General features: G+C 42.0%; 1 protein-coding gene, 1 non-coding gene and 1 pseudogene across 5 annotated transcripts in view; 1 reads left to right on the plus strand and 2 right to left on the minus strand.

Moving 5' to 3' along the window:
* Positions 1-2049: 2049 nt before the first annotated feature.
* Trnat-ugu (transfer RNA threonine (anticodon UGU)) lies at positions 2050-2124 on the minus strand. The gene has a single exon. It is a non-coding gene; the product is annotated as a tRNA-Thr (tRNA).
* A 12057-nt stretch (positions 2125-14181) lies between these two features.
* LOC126418908 (dehydrogenase/reductase SDR family member 11-like) overlaps positions 14182-26927 on the minus strand; it is a 290829-nt gene continuing 278083 nt past the window's right edge. For 3 of the 4 annotated variants that reach the window (XM_050085929.1, XM_050085926.1, XM_050085925.1), the window contains 2 exons: positions 16690-16836; positions 14182-14569 (listed from right to left, as the gene is read on the minus strand). In XM_050085929.1, coding sequence (XP_049941886.1) covers positions 14528-14569; positions 16690-16836 — 189 coding nt within the window. In that variant the 3' untranslated portion in view covers positions 14182-14527. The remainder of the gene's footprint in view (positions 14570-16689; positions 16837-26927) is intronic. The other variant, XM_050085930.1, reaches the window with a different exon arrangement.
* On the plus strand, positions 21398-21515 carry LOC126420109 (5S ribosomal RNA; annotated as a pseudogene).

Below are 26927 nucleotides of genomic sequence, written 5' to 3' on the forward strand. Positions count from 1 at the left end.
TTTTGTTAACATGATTTGTATTCATTGCATATACATTTTTGTGATTTGCTGATATGTACTGAACTACAGTGCGTGTGCACTTTTGTCATTTGTCAATATGATTTGTACTCATTGCCTGTACATTTGTGATTTCCTGATATGTTCACTACTACAGTGCGTGTGCACTTTTGCCATTTGTTAATATGTTTTGTACTCATTGTGTATACATTTTGTCATTGCCTGATATGTTCTGTACTCAGTGCATGTGCACTATATTTTATTTCATGTTCTGCACCTATATATATGTATATATTCTGTGATTGTAAAGTTAGTTAATTAAGAAAAATTTGTTGCTCATGGCAAGTCCAACTGACTCACCATCGCTGCCAAATTTTTGCCCCCCCCCAGTGCAGGGTTATGTAAGACGTATGCGTTGCCGGCGATGGGCGAGGCATGACAGAGTCTCTGACCAGAGAGTAGTATGTCGTTAGTTGTTGCTTGTCGCTAGTCTGCGCTTGTCTGCGCAAGTCGACAGTAGTCTAGAGTAGTCTGCGTGAGTCGGCGGGAGTCGGCATGTGTCGGCTGTGTGCTCTGCTCGGGACTCTGGTCAGGACTCTGGAGGATGAGTATTGTTGTAGAAGGTAAAGAAGCAGCCTTGCGCATATTTAATAATGTATGTTAACTGTCATTTAATTTGTTCCAAAAAATGCCCCAATAATAATTTTTTTAATATAAAGTAACTCTTTTAAAGAAAAGCATTCATTTCAATTTAAAGAATATTTCCAATGCATGATCATTCCTTCCAAGAATCAAAAAAAAATATACGCCAGCATTGCACGAAGCTGTGTCGATAAATTTCTACTTAAGAGCAGATATATTTGCACTTTTTATTGAGGTAAGAATTTTTTGCTTTTTTTATTCAGAATACAGGGCCGAAGGGCAGCGCTGCTGTCCTCATAAAATTTATCAGGTTAATAACTTTTTTTATTATTTTGGTGTTTAGGAATTTTTCTGTTTCGAACTTAACATTAAATGAAAAAAGAATTTTGTGGGAACATTAAATGTGAATGCATTTCTGCACACAGACTATAAATGGGAGCCAATTTTGTTCAGAGGTTACAATATTAGAAAAATTCATTTAATTTTTAATTTTGTGGGGAGTTTACGCTTGGTTCATGGTTCATGGTCAATTTTCAATCATATATATATATATATTTTTTGTGGGGAGGTTAAAAGGTTTAAGTAGTTCTAAGTTCTAGGGGACTGATGACCTAAGATGTTAAGTCCCATAGTGCTCAGAGCCATTTGAACCATTTTGAATCTTACCAGATAGGACTGACGGAGTGCAGCGAAAAAGTACAGAGAAAGGCAGCACGTTTTGTACTATCGCGAAATATGGGAGAGAGTGTCACAGAAATGATACAGGATTTGGGCTGGAAATCATTAAAAGAAAGGGTTTTTCGTTGCGACGGAATCTTCTGACGAAATTCCAATCACCAACTTTCTCCTCCGAATGCGAAAATATTTTGTTGACACCGACCTACATAGGGCGGAACGATCACCACGATAAAATAAGGGAAATCAGAGCTCGTACGGAAAGATGTACGTGTTCATTCTTTCCGCGCGCTATACGAAATTGGAATAACAGAGAATTTTGAAGGTGGTTCAATGAACCGTCTGCCAGGCACTTGAATGTGATTTCCAGAGTATCCACGTAGATGTAGATGTAGGTCGTCCCAAGTCTGACCACCGCAAGGGTGGATCACTGTATTGTGGACCAAGCAGTTCATAACCTCTACACATCTGCGTCTGCCATCCGACAACGAGTAATGGGCTTCAAGAAAAATGGTGTGCCTTCCCCGCACCATTGGTGGGGAACAGCAGCAGCTTGACTAGGAATTTATCGTCCCATGCGTACACTGCCGTTATCAGCGCTGCATAAGCGGCTGCGTTTAGAGTGCCGCAGTGAGGACGAAGCATGGAACACTTATGAATGGAATTAGAATTATATTAATGCCTTCAGCTGCTGACGGGCATTGATATATAACGACGGGGACAGGTGAAAATGTGTGCCCCAACCGGGACTCGAACCCGGGATCTCATGCTTACATGGCAGATGCTCTATCCACCTGAGCCACCGAGGGCACAGAGGTTAGTCCGACTGCAGGGAATAAATTGCTCACGTCTCCCGCGAGACCCACATTCTTACCTTATATGTCCACACTACATTCATAGTATCCCACCCCAACACATCCATTACTCATGGAAGACATTCTAACCAAGTCCCGTAAGAGTTCGGGGAGTGTGTGTGCACCCGCACAGAAGAAGAAGGTCATGGCCAGTATTGCCAGAACTATATACTTATATGGATACGGACATGTTCGAAAAAAACAGACACCATATCTATGTAAATATACTTATGAATGGCGTCGCACTGTGTTCATGACAAAGATTGGTTCTGCACTACTCTGGATTACCACCGCCGGTGAGTCTGATGACGACCTATGAAGGTATCTCTTTCTTAGAATGTGCTGGAGAGGCACAGCGGTGTGCCTCGTGGGGTCAGTGTGTGTGGAGCCAATGCGTATGACTTCAGATCATGGCTGAGGGAACTCTGACAACACGACTTTGTGTCACGGTCAATCTGCGTCCTCGAGTGTTACCCGTCAAGCGACATTAGGGATTCTTGGTTCAAATGGCTCTGAGCACTATGGGACTTAACATCTGAGGTCATCAGTCCCCTAGAACATAGAACTACTTAAACCTAACTAACCTAAGGACGCCACAAACATCCATGCCCGAAGCAGGATTCGAACATGCGACCGTAGCGGTCGCGCGGTTCCAGACTGAAGCGCCTAGAACCGCACGGCCACACCGGCCGGCATTAGGGGTTCTCTTTGAGATGGTGAGGTACTCCCTGAGTTAGCAAGATCCCCAAATCTCAGCCCGATGTCAACTCCGTCCCAGCGTCAGTATCCAAAAATCAAGATTTTTTTATAACGGCTGTGGACCACCTTGAGAGGATACAGCGGTTTTGTGACACCCTTCCCAATAGACTCAGTACACGCAGCCAGGCAGAAAGCAGTACAACGTCACACTGATAAGTGTGCTCATACTGCCAACTTCTTTGCAAACTTGGCATGATTTTGTAAGCTTTGAAATAACATTCCATACTCTCTCTACAAAGAAGTTTTCATTTCTTGTTCTCCTCCGCTTCTAGGTGCTTCCGTTTTTGTCAGGCATAAATCATGTTATAGCATAGCCTCCGGAGAAAAAAGAGTATAAATTACATTATCGATACTCAACAATGGAAGCGCTATATGCGCTCTCAGAATAGTTATTTGTAGTATCTTTGTCATTTGCTACAAAAGGGATGAACGCTTTTTGTTTCATTGTCTTTTTGGTTCTGATGTTCTAGCTGACGGACGCTTATTGTTCACGGTCTATAACTGATACAATTATCTGTAATAATACTAGTAATATTTTAAATATATGTGAAACTACGGCTTATAAAATTGTATTTTTGTCAGTAGCAAGTACCTCTCCTTCCCGTGATTTAGTTACGTAATAATTAAATGTTGCCCTAGCCATTTTGTATAGGATCATTGTTGTATCGACGCCATTAATGATAAAAATGGTATGAGCTAGTTTAAGTCATTTAATGCTTAAAGTATTAAAAAGAATAATCTCATAAATACAAGACGGCGTCTTTTAATATTTTCCAATTCATTTTTGGCCAGAGGTACAGTTTTATTGAGAGTAATTTCTATAAATGTGTACGCTGCCATTGCACATAGGCAACTATCCTGGAGTATCAAGCCTCACAGAAAAAATAATTAAGCATTGTGTTTAATTGGCTCATCGCGTAATATTAAAGAGAGTTTTTTTTTAATCCATCGTGAGTGAGACGGATGTCTTCACGTTGGAATACGTATGATACTTCTGCCGATAGCGCCCTGAGAAAATTTAGGCGTGGCTTTCAACAAACATACAAGAGAATTTTTAACAAAACATTTCATTCAAGTATCAGAATATTCTCTTTCAAAAAAAGTTACGCGATAAGATTAGCATTTCATGCTTATCATTAACGCAAATCATATACTTGCACTAGGAAGTATCTAACACTCCCCCAGTCGTTTGTTTTGTTACGGTTTTCTGTGTGTGTAATTTTATACCTCGCTATTGAGTAGCTTCGAAACATGCAGACTTAGTCTATCTATCAGTTTCTTACTACGCAACGGAATTTGCTGTCTTTAAGGTTGGCCCTGTCACTCATAAATATCCCCCTCCCCCCTTAGAGGAGATGTATAGAGCACAATATATGTAAGACATTAACTGTTCCAAAATACATCATGAAACATGGAATTATCTGGTGGACTGTTACCGTCATTGTGAGGACAATCAAATATGCAGTCTCGTGATCTGCTGATACAGATCAGCTACTTACTCTGAACGTTACTTAGTAAGCACCAAACATACCAACAAATCGCATGGTGAAAGGTATACTGTGCTTCTACTGAAAGGACAAATTCTAGTCTTCACTATACAGTTTACTTGAAATAAAACCCATTCAGTCAAAATGAACAATAAATAAGCTACAAAACGTCCAACGGACACATGAAAACAGGTAGTAACTGCAGCAAACTAGTATTGGTTGCCTAATTCTGCCCAGCGGTGAATAACGCGATCTGAGAATCTCTACACGGAATGACTGACTTCGCTTCCGTACTGAAAACTAGGAGAATCTACTCCAATTGACGTGAAACCTCAGTGGAGAAACTTTTACAGGTGATTCCAGCAATTTAAACTATCTGCCCTTATGCCGATCGGGGGGGGGGGGGGGGGCTACTTCACTGTCCCAGATAATGTGCTGGTGGAGTGCAGTGACGACTCTCGTAATATCGTACAAGGTTGAAGTCCCGCAATGTTTTGAGTGCGCTGAAACCTAAATCCTCAGACAGGAGACTGCCGTCCACAAACTGCTAAGTCCAAACTCTGTTTAAATAGCTTCACTACCAACAACAAACGTAAGACGAGAACTCACAGTCAAAGGCGGGAACGTCTTAAATACAAGTGCATAATAGAGAAAGAGCTCCCCCCGATAACCGTATGCCAGGCGCAAGACGAAAACTCCCAGCCCAAGAGGCGAAGTTCACACCTGTTTTAAACGAAGAACAGTGTTCAGTACGCTATCTAACGCCTGTAGCAGAAGTCCTAACTATCCCGGGAACTCTGACATAAGTCTTCCGAGTTCGGAGACTCAGACAGAAGTTCCCTTCTCCAAAAGTGCTGGCTCTCCAGCTCACCGCTCATTACCTCTCCTCTAAGTAAGGACGGGTGAATCATAATCTTAGCACCCCTTGTTCGTACTCCCACTCCCCTCACTCCGGCCAACCACAAACACAAGTTAGACATCTCCCTTGGAAACGTCTATAGCAAATATTTTCTCCCATCTCGTCATACAAATACACCAATCGGAAAGATCCACGCTAAAATCGTAGGAAACAGGTACAGCGACCGAGAAACCAGTGTCCCCACTGAGTGTTGCTTAGCCACGCAACATTAAATCCGATCATCCAACATACAAGTGAAATTCAGTTATTAGCAACAAGATGTACTTTACCATGTCAATCATTTCCTATTTTAGTAATAAAACGGAAATTCGCTTATCAAATGATCAGAACTCAATCTAAGTACATGTCAAAGCGTGGGTCGAAAGAATCGTAATGGGCAAAATTTTGCCACTTTCTATTTTTGTTTTTTTGTTTTTTGAGTCATCAATCTTCTGACTGTTTTGATGCTGCCCGCCACGAATTCCTCTCCTGTGGCTACCTCTTCATCTCAGAGTAACACCTGCAACCTACGTCCTTAATTATTTGCTGGACGTATTCCAACCGCAATCTTCCTCTACAGTATTTGCCCTATACAGCTCCCTCTAGTACCAAGGAAGTCATTCGCTGATGTCTTAACAGATGTCCTGTCATCCTGTCCCTTCTCCTTGTCATTGTTTTCCACATATTCCTTTCCTCTCCGATTCTGCGCAGAACCTCCTCGTTCCTTACATTATCAGTCCACTTAACTTTCGATTCTCTTCTTTTCCGGTTTTCCCAGAGTCCATGTTTCACAACCATACAATCATGTGCCCCAAACGTACATTCTCAAAAATTTCTTCCTCAGATTGAGGCCTGTGTGTTTGATATTAGTAGACTTCGGTTGGCCAGGCATGCCCTTTTTGCCACTGTTAATCTGCTTTTGATCTCCTCCTTGCTCCGTCCGTCAGTGGTTATTTTGCTGCCTAAATAGTAGAATTCCTTAACATAATCTACTTCGCGACCATCAGTCCTGATGTTAAGTTTTTCGCTGTTCTCATGTTTGCTGCTTCTCATCACTTTCGTTTTCTTAGATTTAATCTCAGTCTATCTTCTGTACTCATTACTGTATTCCATTTAGCAGATCATGTAATTCTTCTTCACTTTCACTCAGGATAGCTCTGTCATCAACGAATCGTATTATTGATATCCTCTCACTTGAATTTTAATCCCACACTTAAACCTTTCTTTTATTTCCAACATTGCTTCTTCGATGCCGTCTTACAAGTACAATAAAATAAAACCTATGGTAACTTAACCAATTGTGGGAGTCTCTTGACTGTTGTCTTTGGTTTATCAGATGCATACACTTTCTACTAATGCTGCAGTTTTATTGTACCTAATATGTAGCCATACTTTAGGGCGGAGTCTACTATGTTCGTTAGCACACGTATAATTCATCACAGCTCCGGAAGAGTTAATGCTATTTTTTTTGCGTTGTGGAGTTATGTGGTAGCATGGTATACTCTTATTTCTAATCACTTCACTGTTCTCTGTACCGCAGATCGGATGCCTGTAAGTCATATCTTAAATTCACTTCACCTTTCAGATTTTCAGGACTCTTTCCACACAACATTTTTTATGCTCCAGTCCAAAGATATATATATACTCCCCTCAGCTGTATCTGAAATTCGACAATATTACTTTTACCTTTTTTATTGTGTGCGAATTATATACTAAAATACTAGGGATAAAACCAGTACAAAACTGCAGTCAATGATCATCAGAGTATTATTAGATTGCAAGTCAATTTTTTTCTAGAATATACTTACTAAAATTGATAAGGTTTAGTATCTACATTATACTGTCCTTAACAGTACCGAAAAAATACTGCCACAAAACTGCACTGTTTCATTTATTATTTTCCCCTTTTCAGTGTACATTTCTAGCTCCTCCATCTGTTTCTGAGCCGTTTGGAGTAGTAAAGGTCATTTAAGGAAACTGAGCGACTTGTGTTTTGTGTATACCTGTTACAAATTCGTGTGTTTTATAAATCTATTTACTTGTAATGGAATTGCCTATGGGAGCACATAATTTTATATGCTTCAGATTGACCATGTTTATCCGTTTGACGATGTCTATTATTCTTTAAGCCAGGTTAATATTAACGCTATAGTCTACAGTGATGATACCATTATTGAGATGTTTTGCAGTTTTATCTGAGATTTTTTTTAAACACGGTACGCCTGCATATTTATTGTAATTATTCTTCTGTATACTGAGAGGGAAACTTTTTTGCTCTATTTTTTGCCAGACTGAGTTAATCTTTGTTTGATATTACCCATTAGTGATAGCAACCTTATTGACAATTAACGTACCTAGATTGAAATCTTTTGGGTTCAAAGAAACTTTGCCCTTTTTGAGGGTGTATCTTGAATGCATATACTTCACGAGAGTTTGTATTTGTAAAGTTCATAACTATGTTGGAGTCTCTTGCGTTTGGCTTTCTGCACACTTTAGCGGCCAGTTTGTTGTTAGATACAGATAGTGTCATACTCGGGTAACTGAGAGCTCTGTTTTATTCTTATTCTGTATTTTCCGAAACAACACAGGGACGGTTTATCATGGCACATTAGCGCACGGCTGTTTATCGATCTCGACATCTTTGAAAACAAACCAAAAATATATCAACATAGTGGCAGTGACCTCTCTGTTTGTCACATGTCAAGAAAGTGGAATAATTGAATCATTCGGAGCATTTGCTATAATTTACCCTGTATTATCAATTCTTAAGTAGAAGAATTTTGCTACCTTGGAAGCAATGAAACCATGACTGCAAACGCATGAGGAAGTAATAAACAGACCATCACAGGAAAAGAAGACGTTCCTCTCAAAAGGAATCTGCTTTTATCAATCATAGGCTCTTATTTAAGGAATGAAGATATTTCTGAGAATATAGGCCTGAGCACAACACAGTATGGAAATGAAACATGGGCTATGGGAAAATCACAAAATAAGAGCTTCAAAGTGTTTGAAATGTGGTGATGCAGAAGGATGGTGAAAAATAAGTACACTGAAAACCGATGAGGAGGTTGTCCATAGATCAGGCAAGGAAAAGAGTAAAGGGCCAAAAACGGTTGGGGAAGTTTGGGATTGGAATATAACGAACGAATAATTGGGGACGTTAGATGTAAGTTATAGCCCTGCTCTGACATGAAGAGGCCCGCACAAGAGAAGAATTCGTGCGAGGGCGCAGAAGACACTGCTGATAAAAAGAAAAAAGAAGAAAAACATCATCTTCAAGCGGTAGAGGGCTAAAACAGGGGAACTCTAAAGTAGGCACATATAATGATATTCATGAATATTTTGATGAGTGGAAGGAACGAATACAGTTGAATGACAACTCAGCTGAGTCCTATTTCTGGATTAATCACCACTAATTGAACATACACAACTAATATCGATATCCTGCTACACTCACTATTAGTTAGTTTTGTGTTTCATTGATCATTTGCTCGATTAATCATAATGATGTGGAACTCATTTTATACTCAAATCGCAAATTAATTTGTAAATATGACTACATACTGACTATTTAAAAGCTTTTTTTTTTGAAAGCTACAGATCTGATTTAGTAATTCCTACCCACCACCCTCTACACATTACAATACTAGAAATTATTCTACGAAACAGACGCAGTTGTCAAGAAAAAAAAATTTCCAGGTTGTTTTCAAATTTTGCTGTGCTGCCTGTTCAAAATGGCTCTGAGCACTATGGGACTTAACATCTGAGGTCATCAGTCCCCTAGAACTTAGAACTATTTAAATCTAACTAACCTAAGGACATCACATACATCCAAGCCAGAGGCAGAATTCGAAACTGCGACCGTAGCGGTCGCGCGGTTCCAGACTGAAGCGCCTAGAACCGCTCGGCCACACCGGCCGGCGCTGTGCTGCCTGTCAGACATTTTATATCACTGAACTAAGTTGTTTCAGCAGCTCCAAAATGTGTTTTTTTTCCAGTTTAAATTCTCACCAATATGGACACCTAAAAATTTAGAAGTTTCCACTCTATTTATTAGCTCCTCACCATGTGTTACACTCTTCATTCTTATGGTACTGAATTGAATATGTTACGTCTTTTTGAAATTTATAATGATATCATTCGCACAAAACCAGTCAATGATACTTTGCAGAACCTTGTTTATCGTTTCTTCTGTGCCGTATATATGCTTGGATCGATTACACTCCTAGTGTCATCCACAAAAAGAAAACCTAATCCTTCTTGGTGTGTTTTAGACCGAAGAGCGTTTACGTATATGAGGCACAATGAAGTATGATATGCATTTAGACAGTACGTGTTGAATTCCGTTTGTACGGCGGACATATGACGTTATTTGGCAAATGGCATTGAGACGAGAGGTTGGGTCTTATATCCCCATCCCACGACATTTCCAAAATAATTGATATTCTTCTATGGACCATATAACAAAGATGCGTTTCGAAATTGGATTGACTACTATTTAAACCTTAAAACAAATTGCCTTCTTCACACTTGCTATAGAGAAAAGAAGATGCTTTCAGTTCTTTATCCAGCAACTTTCGAGGGACCCTCAAACAACAAAGATAGTTTTCAAACTTAGCTTGATGGCTGCTTAAACCTTAAAAACGAATTGACTTCTTCATACTTTATTGAGAAAAGATTGCACCGTAAGAACCCCAGAATGTATATGATAATGGAGAATATAATAAGGTTAATTCCTATATGGTGCTCATCTCAAATGAAACTCTTACAACTGTTTAAAATAACCTACAAGAACTTTGGCGCATGAATAGTAAAAGCTGCAGGGCAGCAATTACTGTTTATACTCACTCCTTTTCTTTACAGCAAATATCTCCTGGATAGGTGAAGACAGATTTCTTTGATAGAACTAAGCACTACACGGATGGTATGTACAACAAACTGCCCTACCTGGAATTAGAAGATATAGCGAACGCTGTCATCTTCACGTTGTCCAACACCCGAGAGTACAGGTAAAGCTTATTTTGTTCTATGAAACCCGCAGACGTGCACTAGTTCACACAAGCTCATGTATTTCGCAAACTATCGTTTATCAAGTGATTGTTTTTTTTTTTTTTTCAATAGGTCGTGGTTACTGTGCACTGAACATTCTAATTTTTTGCTGTATTTCTTCCACACTTCACCTTCCGCTTCGTTTTATCTCGCCAACTCAACACTGAAAACGAGGAGACCGATGATTTTTTGTTCCAGGTTCATAATATTCTAATGCACCCGACCGCTGATGCGATGTAGAAGGGATTCGCCGTGGCAAAGTGCAGATAAATGCTCTGCATTTTCGTTTCAGATAAATTGCTTTCTGTTGTGCAGTTATGTTATTTGGATATGGAATACGTGTCTCTTAATAATATTGCTTGAGGATGCAGTGGTAAAAAATTATGAAATGGTACTTAAAAATAAATTATTTTAGAGTTTCATGTTTTTATTTGTTAGATGATTAGTACAGTGAACTTACTTTTTCGTGGCCACTCGAGATAATACACGTACAGAATATAAGTATTCTTCTTAATTAATATGTCGGTGAAATAATGCCAATTTGGTTGCAATTGATTGAATATTTGACTGTTAACGACATAAATACGACTACACAACTTTCTGCAGACGATCGAGAGATCATTAACCATAGCGAAAATGATTTACAGACTGTCATTTTGATGAATGAAATAGTTAATGATTACAGACTGAATATCTCTGGTGCTAAGACAACAACTGTTGATTTTTCTGACCCTAGATCAGCGAGTGAAAATCGAAATAAGTAGTCATACCACTGTATAAGTTAACCATTTCTACGAGTTAGGCTATGGCATCATGTATGGCGCCACTGTTGATGCATCTCGATCGACACGAAAACAAACTTAGCCTCTGGGAGGTGTGACAACGAGCGCTTAAGCGTCCCTGGGCTGCAGTAACAGACTGAATAATTTCTTTTACCCCACCATACATTTTTCAACCTTTTCGTCATTTGCAGTGTTTGCAGGCATACATACACTTATCACTGTGGTGGACTGTGGTTTCGTGTGTATATTCTCTGTGGTGATCTGCTCATAGAGCTGTTCATAGTGCTCGTAGTTATCACGCATTCGTATTGTTCGTTATTAGACCTACTCCTGCAGTACCCCTATTTTGTTTTCTGTTCAATATCCTGTATTCACCTAAGCATACGTCCTACGCTTCCTGCCACTGTTCTTCTCTTGCTCACTAAATCTAACTTCTAGTTATCAATTAATCTTTTAAAGTTCGCTAACTTACCGACCGGAATAGAAACTGGACTAGAGGATCTGTCATTCCACAATCTGGCCCTTAGAAGGTTAGATTTTTTTTTTTTAAATTTGTGACGATAACATCCCGATTAGTAGTGTTTGGCTGAAGATTCGAATGTGGGACCATTTTCCTCTGGTCTATTAAAAATTAAAATAGTTTGTTCCATCTCTCATTCATTCGTCTGACTATATGTCCCCAACACTTCCATTTCGTTCAAATAATTAAGTCTTCCACTCTATTTTATACACTCTAGGTATGTGATAAAACAGTTTTATGTATGTTGCAGTTTTTTTGGAGTTAGCCTATTGTTGGTACGGTTAACAACAACTTTTTGTTGCGCAAGCTACACTTTGCCGTCCTTCTTTAATCTCGTACGTTCCGCAAGACCACAACTTCAATTACCCTATGTACTTCAGAATATCCTACTATTGGACAATTATGCAAGCAGTTCAAAATTTCCACTTCACGTTTTCACTATCGCGTCTTTTAAAGATGTGCTTATTGGATGAACTGTGTGCTTTTTGAAGTCTTTTTTTTTCGTGGTGGTGATCATCTGTAGTTCAGGCTTCGTTAGCTTATGGTGTGTCTGTGTCTGTACTAGGTAGTCGGCAGCAATGGAAGACGATAGGGTAAATGGCGAGGGTAACCATGTGCGTGTGATCGCACGCAGATATATTTATTTCAGTCACAATGGAATGTTGATAGTGGTCAAGAAAGTGAGTTATTGCTTAAAATGGTTATGTTCTATTTACCAGTCCCTTATTACTTCACTAGCACCCTGATCATATGTTCAAATGTGTGTGAATTCCTATGGGACCAAACTGCTGAGGTCATCGGTCCCTAGACTTACACACTACTTAAAGTACCTTACGATAAGAACAACACACACACCCATGCCCGAGGGAGCACTCGAACCTCCGGCGGGAGGGACCGCGCAATCAGTGACATGGTGTCTCTAACCACGTGGCCACTCTGCGGGGCCCACCCGGATCAATGAATTAACACTTACATATAGTCGATCAACATTCACACTACTTAAAGTAACTTACGGTAAGAACAACACACTCACCCATGCCCGAGGGAGCACTCGAACCTCCGGCGGGAGGGACCATGCAATCAGTGACATGGTGTCTCTAACCACGCGGCCACTCCGCGGGGCCCACCCTGATCAATGAATTAACACTTACATATGGTCGATCATCATTCGCAATACTTAAAGTAACTTACGATAAGGACAACACACACACCCATGCCCGAGGGAGCACTCGAACCTCCGGCGGGAGGGACCGCGCAATCAGTGACATGGTGTCTCTAACCACGCGGCCACTCCGCAGAGCCCACCCTGATCAATGAATTAACACTTACATATAGTCGGTCATCATTCACACTACTTAAAGTAACTTACGATAAGAACAACACACACACCCATGCCCAAGGGAGCACTCGAACCTCCAGCGGGAGGGACCGCGCAATCAGTGACATGGTTTCTCTAACCACGCGGCCACTCCGCGGGGCCCACCCTGATCAATGAATTAACACTTACATATAGTCGATCATCATTCACACTACTTAAAGTAACTTACGATAAGAACAACACACACACCCATGCCCGAGGGAGCACTCGAACCTCTGGCGGGAGGGACCGCGCAATCAGTGACATGGTGTCTCTAACCACGCGGCCACTCCGCGGGGCCCACCCTGATCAATGAATTAACACTTACATATAGTCGATCATCATTCACACTACTTAAAGCAACTTACGATAAGAACAACACACACACCCATGCCCGAGGGAGCACTCGAACCTCTGGTGGGAGGGACCGCGCAATCAGTGACATGGTGTCTCTAACCACGCGGCCACTCAGCGGGGCCCACCCTGATAAATGAATTAACACTTACATATAGTCGGTCATCATTCACACTACTTAAAGTAACTTACGATAAGATCAACACACACACCCATGCCCGAGGGAGCACTCGAACCTCCGGCGGGAGGGACCGCGCAATCAGTGACATGGTGTCTCTAACCACGCGGCCACTCCGCGGGGCCCACCCTGATCAATGAATTAACACTTACATATAGTCGATCATCATTTGCACTACTTAAAGTAACTTACGATAAGAACAACACACACCCCCATGCCCGAGGGAGCACTCGAATCTCCGGCGGGAGGGACCGCACAATCAGTGACATGGTGTCTCAAACCACAACGCCACTCCGCGAGGCCCACCCTGATCAATGAATTAACATTTACATGTAGTCGATCATCATTACTTTGTTATTCACTGCAATGTTTCTTTCTTTCCTGTTGCTATACTGGAATTCCTCATTGTGGTGTCCCCATACCACTTCTTGAATAAAAAACATGACAGCGATGTGTTGAGAGAGTTTTACTTTCTCATTAACGTCCACGGAGGAGTACCATGATGGAGAAGTTGTAGACCAAAGCTCAGGGAAACGCTATGGCTGTGCCGTTGTTAACTTTTGGAACTCGACATCGATTTACGATTCTAAGCAAATAAATACTTTTTTTTATTTTTCTTTATTGTTGACCCCTCATTTCATGACGACAGAGCCATCCATAATTTATATACATTAACAATATTAAGTTACACAAAATCGTACGTAAGCTCCTGCAACAGTGATGTGGCTTTTCGGATTGAGTACCCATTCCGTAGGCTCTCCGCAGTCCAATCTTCTGCTGGGCATTTAAGTTCTGTTGCGCACGGTAGGCCCATCCTATAGCCACAGTCTTCAAGAGAACCAGTTCTATTTTTTTGTGTAAAGTTCTTACGCTGATTTGAATGAATGGTTGTGTAGAAATCAGTAGAAGAATTTCCTGAATCGCATATTTGGTTATCAATATAAATCTCATCCGGAGTATTTCATGATGATACCTCTACATAGGGTTTCCAGTTGGCAGGATGATGATGTCATGAACCTGGAACGGAAATGTAAGGATGTCATTACCTTTATGTTTTCTTTCGGACAATAATTCATTAAAAACTTAGCAAAATTCCAAAAGAGACGAAAATTAATGTTAAGTATCTATCACTATAAGCAGACACCATTATTCGACCTGCAAGTTCGCATATACTCTTCTCTTTGCTAGCCTTAACTCCGAATCTTCACAGGGTTGGCTTCTTAATTTTTGGAACTGGCAGTATTAGTGGATGCTTCCCCTGGGATCTAAACGTTGGAACACCATACACTACTGTTCCCTGTTCATCAACGAATCTTCTCTTAAAAGCTTACAATTTCCTAAGACAGACTTCATTTTCCTTTACAGCTTTACGTTTGTAACCTATCGTACTTTTTGGAACTGAATATTTCTCGCGCCCTTTCCCTTCTAACATTTCAAAAAGTCTGATTTTTTCTAAGACCTCCTTTACGTTATTTTCACCCTACTTGAATTCTTACTTTGCATCTTTACATGTAAAAGAAAAGAACCGAAAAAATTAGATTTCGTGAAGGCTTTTGTCACTGTACCTCACAAAGGGGCTTTTAATGAAATTCTGTGATTATGGAATATCGTCTGAGTCATGCGGCTGGCTTCGTGATTTTCTATCAGAGAGACCACAGTTCGTAGTAATTGATGGAAAGTCGTCGAGTAAAACAGAAGTGATTTCTGACGTTCTCCAAGGAAGCATTATAGGCCATCCGCTGTTCCTGATCTATATCAACGATTTACGAGACAAGCTGAACATCCGTTTTAGGTTGTTTGCTGAGGATACAGTCGTTTACAGTATAGTAAAATTTTTGGAAGATCGAAACAAAACTGCAAAACGATTTAGAAATGATATCAGTACGGTAAAAAAAGTCGTGTGACTAGGGCCTCCCGTCGGGTAGACCGTTCCCCGGGTACAAGTCTTTCGATTTGACGCCACTTCGGTGACTTGCGCGTCGATGCGTATGAAATGATGATGATTATGACAACACAACACCCAGTCCCTGAGCGGAGAAAATCGAACCCGGGCCCTTAGAACTAACATTATGTTGCGCTGACCACTCACTTCCGAGGGAGGACACCTGCGTCGTGTGAAAATTGGGAATTGACGATAAATAATGAAAAGTGTGAGGTCATCCACTGAGTGGTAAACGGTATCCATTAAATTTCGGTTACAGGACAAATCAATCAAGTCTAAAGGCCGTAAATTCAACTAAATACCTAGGAATTACTATTACGAACAACTTAAATTGGAAAGAACGCATAGGAATTGTTGTGGGGAAGGCGAGCCAGAGATTGCGATTTACTGGCGCAACACTTAGAAGATGCAACAGAACTGCTAAAGGGACTGCTGCCTACGCTATACTTGTCCGTCCTCTTTTGGAGAACTGCTGCGTGGTGTGGAGTCCTTACCAGATAGGACTAACGGAGTACGTCGAGAAAGTTAAAAGAAAAGCAGCACGTTTTGTATTATCGAGAAATAGGGAAGAGAGTGTCACGGTCTTGGAGCGGATATCATTAAAACAAAGGCGTTTATCGTTGGGGTGGGACCACCAACTTCCTCCTCCTAATGCGAAAATATTTTGTTGACGCCGGCCTGCACAGAGACAAACGATCATCATAATGGATACCTAACGTGTCACTGTGGTAGTTTAACATTCCTATTGTTATTACCTGGGCTAGACATTATGGCAGCCTACAATATAAAGAATAGTATCCGTTGTATCTAAAGATACAATCAAAACGTAATATTGCTTATTTGCAAACAAAGCACAGCAATTCAAAGTTACGTTTGTGAATCGAAAATCTCACTAGGAACAGATGATCTATTGGCACTCCGATACGGACTGTTTCTTTCATCTCACTGGCCTCCTGAGAACAGTACAAAGTATCCTGTCCTGATACAGGGTGTGCCAACCCTTATGGGGTCTAGGAGAGGCTCAGGTAATACCAGACAGCGGACGGTATCGGACAAAAACTGTGTCTATACTCTCTGTATACAGTACGGCTCTGTACTTTGGAGGATCAAGACCACTCACGCAATTTTGAATCAAAGTTTCAGACAACCATCCAGAGGAATAAGTGTGGAAAGAAGTGGGATACTGAATATCTACCTGGACACGTGGATGCTGGGACAACATGTAGATTGCAGCTTCCGCGACGTCTTCCGGCTCCATGTAATTCATTTTATCGAACAATTCTGGTGTCCATTTGTTGGTATTGGAAAGAATATCAGTCTTCACCAGTCCCGGAGATATTTCCTGTGCAGAAAGCATCAATGAGTTTAAACGAATATTTTTGATAAGGAATTTTAAATTTGGTACATATAATCTACAAATTGAGGGAGGGAACGCACTACTTATTACCAAAGAAAGATACTCATCTTATTAAATGTGTTATAATAAATTTAAGGGAGACCAGTTTTATTGTTTCATTATTTGGAGGGTGTACTGATTCACTGAGTGGCATTTACTAAAACCTGCGAAGTATTCGACAGAGGGAACCTTAGTACCAGGACGATCTGTTACAGGGTGGTTGGGATGTTTCTATGCAAATAGGGTTTATAGTCTTTGTAAAATACAATTTATATTTGTCGGTATTCAGTTTGTTTCCAAACATAACAACAATGGCCTAGGGGCAAAACAGGGGTAGCTTCTGTGACTGGCAATCACAATATTCCCTGTTCGATTTCAGCCACTGTTTGAATTTTAAATAAAAATAATCAATCATGGCAGTTAAATACTTCTGGTATGATGAGAGTTTCGCTCTGTCAACGGCCTAGTCAAAGAGGGCGTAGGAGCAGAGGTTGGAGGCATCTTTATGTTCTAAGAAGCAGAAGAATCACCGATGAGCGACGGCTTGAAGAGACAGAAGGCAGTGGAAACCACCGCATTAAAGAGACAAAGTGGGAGGTGTAATGGTGATCTCTCCATTATGAAAAGATTTTGGGCTAGTCCCCCATTCGGATCTACAGGAAGGGACTGACAAGGGGGAGGTGACTATGAAAAGAAAACTAATGAATAACAAATGGGTAACATTTTAGGAATCGGAGAGTGAAATATCAGAAGTCTGAATGCGACAGAGAAGCTAAAAAATCTCAAAATAAAATTGTTAATGTTCAGTTTAGTTGTAGTACGGGTCAGTAAAGTCGAATGGAAAGACGATAATATCACCAGGAGCAGAAAATGGTGTAACGGGAGAATAATTTGTCATGAAGCTAGAGCAGAGAGTTAGCTACTGTGAACGGTTTAGTAATGTTATTGTCCTCATCAGAATTGACAGCAAACTAATGCCAAAGACAACAGCACAGATAAGCATGCCGACGTCACAAGTAGGTGGAGAGACAGAGAATCCGTATGAGGACACTGGACGAGTAATTCAGTAAATAAATGGATATGAAAGTCTAATTCTCTTTACATTACAACGCTGCAGTAAGCAAACGGAGACGAAAATCTGATAGTCATGAAGGATTGGAATGCGGTTGCAGGAGAAGGAGTAGAAGAAAGGTTTATGAATATGGGGGAATAAGGGCTTCGTAGTAGGAACGAGAGAGAAACACTGAGTTCTTCAATAAATTTCAGCTAGTAATAGCGAATACCCTGTTTAAGAATCACAAGAGGAGGAGACATACTATGAAAAAGGACGGGTGACACGGAAAGTTTTCAGTTAGCTTACATCATGGTCAGACAGAGATTCCTAAATCAGATACTGGGTTGTAACGCGTACTCAGGAGCAGATAAAGACTCAAATCACAATGTATTAGTGATGAAGAGCATGCTGAAGTTTAAGAGACTAATCAGAATCAATGCGCAAAGAAGTGGGATGTGGAAATACTTAGGAATGAAGCGAGACGTGTAAAGCTTGAGGTACACTAAGGCTATAGACCCTGCGATAAGCAATAGCTCAATGGGCAGTTTAGTTGAAGAGCAATGGACACATCTAAAAAGAGCAATCACAAAAGTTTGAAAGAAAAACATACACTGCTGGCCACCGTAAATGCAATACCCTGAAGGAAGCATCCGAATCAAGTGAAATTTACACCATGGGTTTGCAGCGATGAGATATGCAACTGATTAGAATTTCAGCGCAGACGCACATCACGCGCGGCTGTGGCGCCGCCTCATAGCGCCATTTAAGGCATGGCGATTTCGACGAGTGTACGTTCGGCACGTGTGTTTACCTTGTGGTTGTTTCACAAGACGATCAGTTATGCCTCGTAGACAACAGCGAACATCGTTTGATCAAGTCTCCGAGTTCGACAGAGGAAGGATAGTGGCTTACCGAGATTGTGGATTATCATACAGAGAAATCGCTAGTCGTGTTGGACGAAACCAAACAACTGTAATGCGGATATGTGACCGTTGGATGCAGGAGGGTACGACGGACCGACGTGGTCGATCGCATTCACCTCGGTGCACCACTGCACGTGCTGATAGGCAAATTGTGCGCATGGCAGTGACGGATCGCTCAGTGACATCCCGAACCATAGCACAGCACATTGCGTCTGTAACGCATCATCCAGTGTCTGCGCGTACCATTCGACGCCGTTTACAGCAGAGTGGTCTGTCCGCAAGACGTCCATTGCTTCGTCTACCATTGACGCAGAACCACAGACGTCTCCGTCGCCAATGGTGTGATGACAGACGGATGTGGACGGCAGAATGGAATGACGTTGTCTTTACTGACGAGGCACGCTTCTGTCTGCAGCACCACAATGGTCGGATTCGAGTGTGGAGACACCGTGGAGAGAGGATGCTGGACAGCTGCATTATGCACCGCCACACCGGTCTTGCACCGGGTATTATGGTATGGGGCGGTATTGGATATTACTCTCGCACGCCTCTAGTACGCATTACCGGTCTTTAAATAGCCGGCGCTACATATCCGAGGTGCTGGAGCCAGTTGTCCTTCCTTACTTTCAGGGCTCGGCCACAGCCATATTTCAACAGGATAATGCGCGACCACACGTGGCACGCATTGCCCAAAGGTTCTTCCTCAATAACCAGATTGAATTGCTTCCCTGGCCGGCTCGCTCTCCGGATCTTTCGCCGATAGAAAACATGTGGTCCATGGCTGCTCAACGAGTGACCCAGATTACATCCCCAGCTGCCACACCAGATGATCTTTGGCAACGTGTGGAAGCTGCTTGGGCTGCTGTACCCCAGGAATATATCCAACGTCTCTTTGACTCAATGCCGAGACGTGTGGCAGCGGTGATCTCCAACAATGGCGGCTACTCTGGCTACTGATTCTGGCAGGAACCACATGTCACAGACGTCTGTAAACGTAATCATTTGATACTTGGTCAACATGTTATCTACAAAATAAATTTTGTTGTGCTACCTCTTATCTTTCTTGGTGTTGCATTTACGGTGGCCAGCAGTGTAGATACAAGGAAGGCAACTGCAAAGAAACCATGGGTAACAGAAGAAATATTTCAGTTGATCGTCGGAAGAAGGAAGTAAAAAAATCATGAGGTAAATTCAGGAGTACAGAAACCCAAGTTCGCAAAGGCGAACTGACTGCTTGAAATATGTGAAGAAATCGAAAAAGAAATGACTGTCGGGAGGACTAACTCAGTGTAAAGAAAAGTCTAAACAGACATCGGTGAAATTAAAAGCAGGGGTGGTAGCATTAAGTGTGCAATGAGAATTCCGTTGTTAAACGCAGAGGAGAGAGGGGATGGAAAGAGTACACTGAAGGTTTTTATGAAGGACTTGCCTCAAGACATGATAGAAGAAGAAACAGGAGTCGAAAAGGAAGAGGTAGGGGATCCAGCATTAGAATTTACAAGAGCTTTGCACTAATCAACATCAAATAAGGCAGAAGTTTCCAGAAAGATATTTTCACTCTGCAGCGGAGTGTACGCTGATATGAAACTTCCTGTCAGATTAAAACTGTGTGCTCGACCGAGACTCGAACTCGGAACACAGTTTTAATCTGCAAGGAAGATTCATGTCAGCGCACACTCCGCTGCAGAGTGAAAATCTAATTCAGGAAACATCCCCCAGGCTGTGGCTAAGCCACGTCTCCGCAATATCCTTTCTTCCAGGAGTGTTAGTTCTGCAAGTTTCGCAGAAGGGCTTCTGTGAGGTTTGGAAGGTAGCAGACGAGGTACTGGCAAAATTGAAGCTGTGAGGGCGGGTCGTGAGTCGTGCTTGGGTAGCTCAGTTGGTAAAGCACTTGCTCGCGAAAGGCAAAGTTCCCGAGCTCGACTCTCGGTTCGGCATACAGTTTAAATCTGCCAGGAAGTTTCAAGGCAGAAGTTATAGATAACATTCCACCAATATTTTTAAATTCATAGGGGGAATTGGCAAAGGAACGACTGTTCACGTTGACATGTGGAACGTATGAGACTGTAGATATACCATCAGATTTTCGGAAAAGCATCATTCAAACAGTTCCGAAAACAGCAAGAGCCGACAAGTGTGAGAATAACCGCACAATCAGCTTAGCAGCTGATGCATCCAAGTTGCTGATAAGTATAATATACAGAAGAATGGAAAAGAAAATTTATGATGTGTTACATGACGATCAGTTTGGCTTTAGAAAAGGTAAAGGCCCAGGGAAGCGGTTCTGACATTGCGGTTGATAATGGAGGCAAGATAAGAAAAATCAAGACACGTTCATTGGACTTGTCGAACTGGAAAAAGTGTCCAACTCTATAATATAGGGCAACTGTTCGAAATTCTGAGAGAAATAAGGGTAAACTACAGGGAAAGACAGGTAATATATAATATTTACAAGAACTAAGAGGGAACAACAAGAGCGGAAGATCAAGAACTAAGTACTCGGATTAAGAAGGGTATGCGACAGGGATGTGCCAACGGCCTTGCCGCAGTGGTAACACCGGTTCCCGTCAGATCACCGAAGTTAAGAGTTGTCGGGCTGAGCTAGCACTTGGATGGGTGACCATCCGGTCTGCCGAGCGCTGTTGGCAAGCGAGGTGCACTCAGCCCTCATGAGGCAAACTGAGGAGCTACTTGATTAAGAAGCAGCGGCTCCGGTTTCGGAAAATGACATACGGCCGGGAGAGCGGTGTGCTGACCACATGCCCCTCCATATCCGCTTCCTGTGACACCTGTGAGCTGAGGATGACACGGTGGCCGGTCGGTACCTCTGGGCCCGCCACGGCCTGTGGACAGAGTTTACGTTTTACGTTTACATGCGACAGTTCAATCTACACGTCGAAGAAACGATGACAGAAATAAAAGAAAAGTTCAAGAGTAGGATTAAAATTCAGGGTGAAAGGATATCAGCAATATCATTCGCTGATGACGTTACCATTCTGAATGAAATTGAACAATAGTTACAGGATCTGTTGAATGGAATGGGCAGTCTAATGAGTACAGTATACGGACCGAGAGTAAACCGATGAAAAACGAAAATAATGAGAAATAGAGAAATGAGAACAGCGGCAAGCTTTACATCAGAATTTGGGATCTTGAAGTAAAGAAAATCAAGCAATTCTGCTACCTAAAGAACAAACGTATCCCTATTGTACGGAGAAAGGACGACATAAAAAGCAGAGGAAAGCAGAAATTGGGTTGTTGTTGTTGTGGTCTTCAGTCCTCAGACTGGTTTGATGCAGCTCTCCATGCTACTCTATCCTGTGCAAGCTTCTTCATCTCCCAGTACCTACTGCAGACTACATCCTTCTGAATCTGCTTAGTATATTCATCTCTTGGTCTCCCTCTACGATTTTTACCCTCCACGCTGCCCTCCAGTACTAAATTGATGATACCTTGATGCCTCAGAACATGTCCTACCAACAGGTCCCATCTTCAAGTCGTGCCACAAACTCCTCCCCAATTCTATTCAATACCTCCTCATTGGTTACGTGATCTACCCATCTAATCTTCAGCATACTTCTGTAGCACCACATTTCGAAAGCTTCTACTCTCTTCTTGTCCAAACTATTTATCCATGTTTCACTTCCATACATGGCTACACTCCACATAAATACTTTCAGAAACGACTTCCTTAACGCTATACTCGATGTTAACAAATTTCTCGCCATCAGAAACGCTTTCCTTGCCATAGCCAATCTACATTTTATATCCCCTCTACTTCGACCATCATCAGTTATTTTGCTCCCCAAATAGCAAAACTCCTTTACTACTTTAAGTGTCTCATTTCCTAACCTAATTCCCTCAGGGTCACCCGACTTAATTCGACTAAATTCCATTATCCTTGTTTTGCTTTTGTTGATGTTCATCTTATATCCTCCTTTCAAGACACTGTCCATTCCGTTCAACTGCTCTTCCAAGTCCTTTGCTGTCTCTGACAGAATTCCATTGTCATCGGCGAACCTCAACGTTTTTATTTCTTCTCCATGGACTTTAATACCTACACCGAATTTTTCTTTTGTTTCCTTTACTGCTTGCTCAATATACAGATTGAATAACATCGGGGACAGGCTACAGCCCTGTCTCACTCCCTTCCCAACCACTGCTTCCCTTTCATGTCCCTCGACTCTTATAACTGGCATCTGCTTTCTGTACAAATTGTAAATAACCTTTCGCTACCTGTATCTTATCCCTGCCACCTTCAGAATTTGAAAGAGAGTATTCCAGTCAACATTGTCAAAAGCTTTCTCTAAGTCTACAAATGCTATAAACGTAGGTTTGCCTTTCCTTAATCCTTCTTCTAAGATAAGTCGTAGGGTCAGTATTGCTTCACGAGTTCCAACATTTCTACGGAATCCAAACTGATCTTCCCCGAGGTCGGCTTCTACCAGTTTTTCCATTCGTCTGTAAAGAACTCGCGTTAGTATTTTGCAGCTGTGACTAATTAAACTGATTGTTCGGTAATTTTCACATCCGTCAACACCAGCTGTCTTTGGGATTCAAATTATTATATTCTTCTTGAAGTCTGTGGGAATTTCGCCTGTCTCATACATCCTGCTCACCAGATGGTGGAGTTTTGTCAAGACTGGCTTTCTCAAGGCTGTCAGTAGTTCTAATGGAATGTTGTCTACTCCCGGGGCCTCGTTTCGACATAGGTCTTTCAGTGCTGTGTCAAACTCTTAGCGCAGTATCATATCTCCCATTTCATCTTCATATACCTCCTCTTCCATTTCCATAATACTGTCCTCAAGAACATCGCCCTTATATAGATCCTCTATATACTCCTTCCACCTTTCTGCTTTCCCTTCTTTGCTTAGAACTGGGTTTCCATCTGAGCTCTTGATATTCATGCAAGTGGTTCTCTTTTCCCCAAAGGTCTCTTTCATTTTCCTGTAGGCAGTATCTATCTTACCCCTCGTGAGATAAGCCTCTGCATCCTTACATTTGTCCTCTGGCCATCCCTGCTTAGCCATTTTGCACTTCCTGCCGATCTCATTTTTGAGATGTTTGTATTCCTTTTTGCCTGCTTCCCTTACTGCATTTTTATACTTTCTTCTTTCATCAATTAAATTCAGTATCTCTTCTGTTACCCAAGGATTTCTACTAGCCCTCGTCTTTTTACCTACTTGATCCTCTGCTGCCTTCACTACTTCGCTCCTCAGAGCTACCCATTCTTCTTCTACTGTATTTCTTTCCCCCATTCCTGCCAATTGTTCCCTTATGCTCTCCCTGAAACTCTGTACAACCTCTGTTTCTTTCAGTTTATCCAGGTCCCATCTCCTTAAATTCCGACCTTTTTGCAGTTTCTTCAGTTTTAATCTACAGTTCATAACCAATAGATTGTGGTCAGAGTCCACATCTGCCCCTGGAAATGTCTTACAATTTAAAATCTGGTTCCTAAATCTCTGTCTTACCATTATATAATCTATCCGAAACCTTGTAGTATCTCCAGGGTTATTCCATGTATACAACCTTCTTTCATGATTCTTGAACCAAGTGTTAGCTATGATTAAATTATGCTCTGTGCAAAATTCTACCAGGCGGCTTCCTCTTGCATTTCTTAGCCCCAGTCCATATTCACCTATTACGTGTCCTTCCTTTTTCAGTCACCCATGACTATTAAATTTTCGTCTCCCTTCAGTACCTGAATAATTTCTTTTATCTCATCTCACATTTCATCAATTTCTTCATCATCTGCAGAGCTAGTTGGCATATGAACTTGTACTACTGTAGTAGGCGTGGGCTTCGTGTCTATCTTGGCCACAATAATGCGTTCAGTATGCTGTTCGTAGTAGCTTACCCGCACTCCTATTTTTTTATTCATTATTAAACCTTCTCCTGCATTACCCCTGTTTGATTTTGTATTTATAACCCTGTAATCACCTGACCAAAAGTCTTGTTCCTCCTGCCACCGAACTTCACTAATTCCCACAATATCTAACTTTAACCTATCCATTTCCCTTTTTAAATTTTCTAACCTACCTGCCTAATTAAGGGATCTGACATTCCACGCTCCGATCCGTAGAACGCCAGTTTTCTTTCTCCTGATAACGACGTGTTCTTGAGTAGTCCCCACCCGGAGGTCCGAATGGGGGACTATTTTACCTCCGGAATATTTTACCCAAGAGGACGCCATCATCATTTAACCATACAGTAAAGCTGCATGCTCTCGGGAAAAGTTACGGCTGTAGTTTCCCCTTGCTTTCAGCCGTTCGCAGTACCAGCAGAGCAAGGCCGTTTTGGTTAGTGTTACAAGGCCAGGTCAGTCAATGATCCAGACTGTTGCCCTTGAAACAACTGAAAAGGCTGCTGCCCCTCTTCAGGAACCACACGTTTGTCTGGCCTCTCAACAGAAACCCCTCCGTTGTGGTTGCACCTACGGTACGGCTATCTGTATCGCTGAGGCACGCAAGCCTCCCCACCAGCAGCAAGGTCCATGGTTCATGGGTGGCGGGTGGGGGAAGGGGGAAATTGGATTACATGCAGTAAATAATTGAGGCTGTAGGTTGCAATTGCTACTCTGAGATGCAAATGTTGGCACAGGAGAGGGATTCGTGGCGGGCTGCATCAAACCTGTCAGAATCCGATGATTCAAAAAAGAAAATAAAAATAACCGTAGAATATGGCCTCCGTAGTAGGAGTGAGAGAGGAGAAACATTGAGTTCGGTAGTAAATTTTAGCTGACAATGTGGAAAATAGTGTTTAAACATCGCAACAGCTTAAGGTACACTTGGAAATGGCTTTAAGAGACGGGATGATTCCAGTTGGATGGTGAGACAGAACATTCGAAATCAGAGACTGTCGTTGTCTGAGAGCGTATACAGATTCAAATCAGGTGGTTAGAATTGAAGTGTAGACTTAAATTTAAGAGAATCGTCCGGAGGACTTCATACGGATTTAATGGTATGTATCTCGGGTACTAATCATCATTTAACTGAGCACTTAGGCTTAACTTTCTTGGTCCACCAGCGTGCTTGCGACTCCGTGTACCATATTAATTGTTGTAGGGTGTCTGCTTTCAGGCGTTTCACGCCGTACAAGCATAAAACGTGATTCATCTTAAAGAAGCCACCTGTCGCCATTTAGCGGAAGTCCAGCTGCGGTACTGGTGTGCAAATTGCAGCCTCGGTCGCCCATGAACAGCAGTCAGCATGTGTGCATGTACCAGGCACCTGCTGCAGAGGCCCATATGTTGCAATGTTCGCTGCACGGTCGTTGAGGAGACGCTGTTGGCAGCTCCTTGGTTTGTCTGGGCGGTATCATATTAATGAGTTATGAATAATTTAAATAATCTCCTTTGTACTCGTGAAACACGTTCTGATGTCGATCTGTGGCGACAGAGTTCAGGGAGACGAGTATACAGAAGAGGAGTGCAGGGCGGCAGGTACCGCTGGCCCATGGGGGCACGGGTGGTAGGAGTGGTCGGTGGTTCAGTTTGCCGAAAGTGGCGGTTTAGTTCCGTATGGTAGACATCACGTGTTGAACTGCTGAACAGTTGCCTGAGCGGTAGATCGGCCGCGCTAGTGAATCGCATTGAGATATTTATTATCATTGATATTGCGATTTATGTTAAGGTGCCCAACAGATTCGGTAGTGAACTTGGACAGTGAAACTGTTATTTACGAGACGGAAATATGGGCCTCGTGGAAAAAGGTTGACCCGGCTGAAAAAAAAAATGGTTCAAATGGCTCTGAGCACTATGGGACTCAACTGCTGAGGTCATTAGTCCCCTAGAACATAGAACTAGTTAAACCTAACTAACCTAAGGACATCACAAACATCCATGCCCGAGGCAGGATTCGAACCTGCGACCGTAGCGGTCTTGCGGTTCCAGACTGCAGTGCCTTTAACCGCACGGCCACTTCGGCCGGCTGACCCGGCTGAGTCACGCAATTTGACTCTTAGTCTGATCACGAGGTGTGACCATTAACTGCACGCATTGATAATGTAGGCTGACGTGAGGATCAATGAACTATACTTGACGCGATGTATCTAGAACATGC

This window comes from Schistocerca serialis, chromosome 9 (assembly GCF_023864345.2).
Source record: "Schistocerca serialis cubense isolate TAMUIC-IGC-003099 chromosome 9, iqSchSeri2.2, whole genome shotgun sequence".
Classification (NCBI taxonomy): Eukaryota; Metazoa; Arthropoda; class Insecta; order Orthoptera; family Acrididae; genus Schistocerca; species Schistocerca serialis.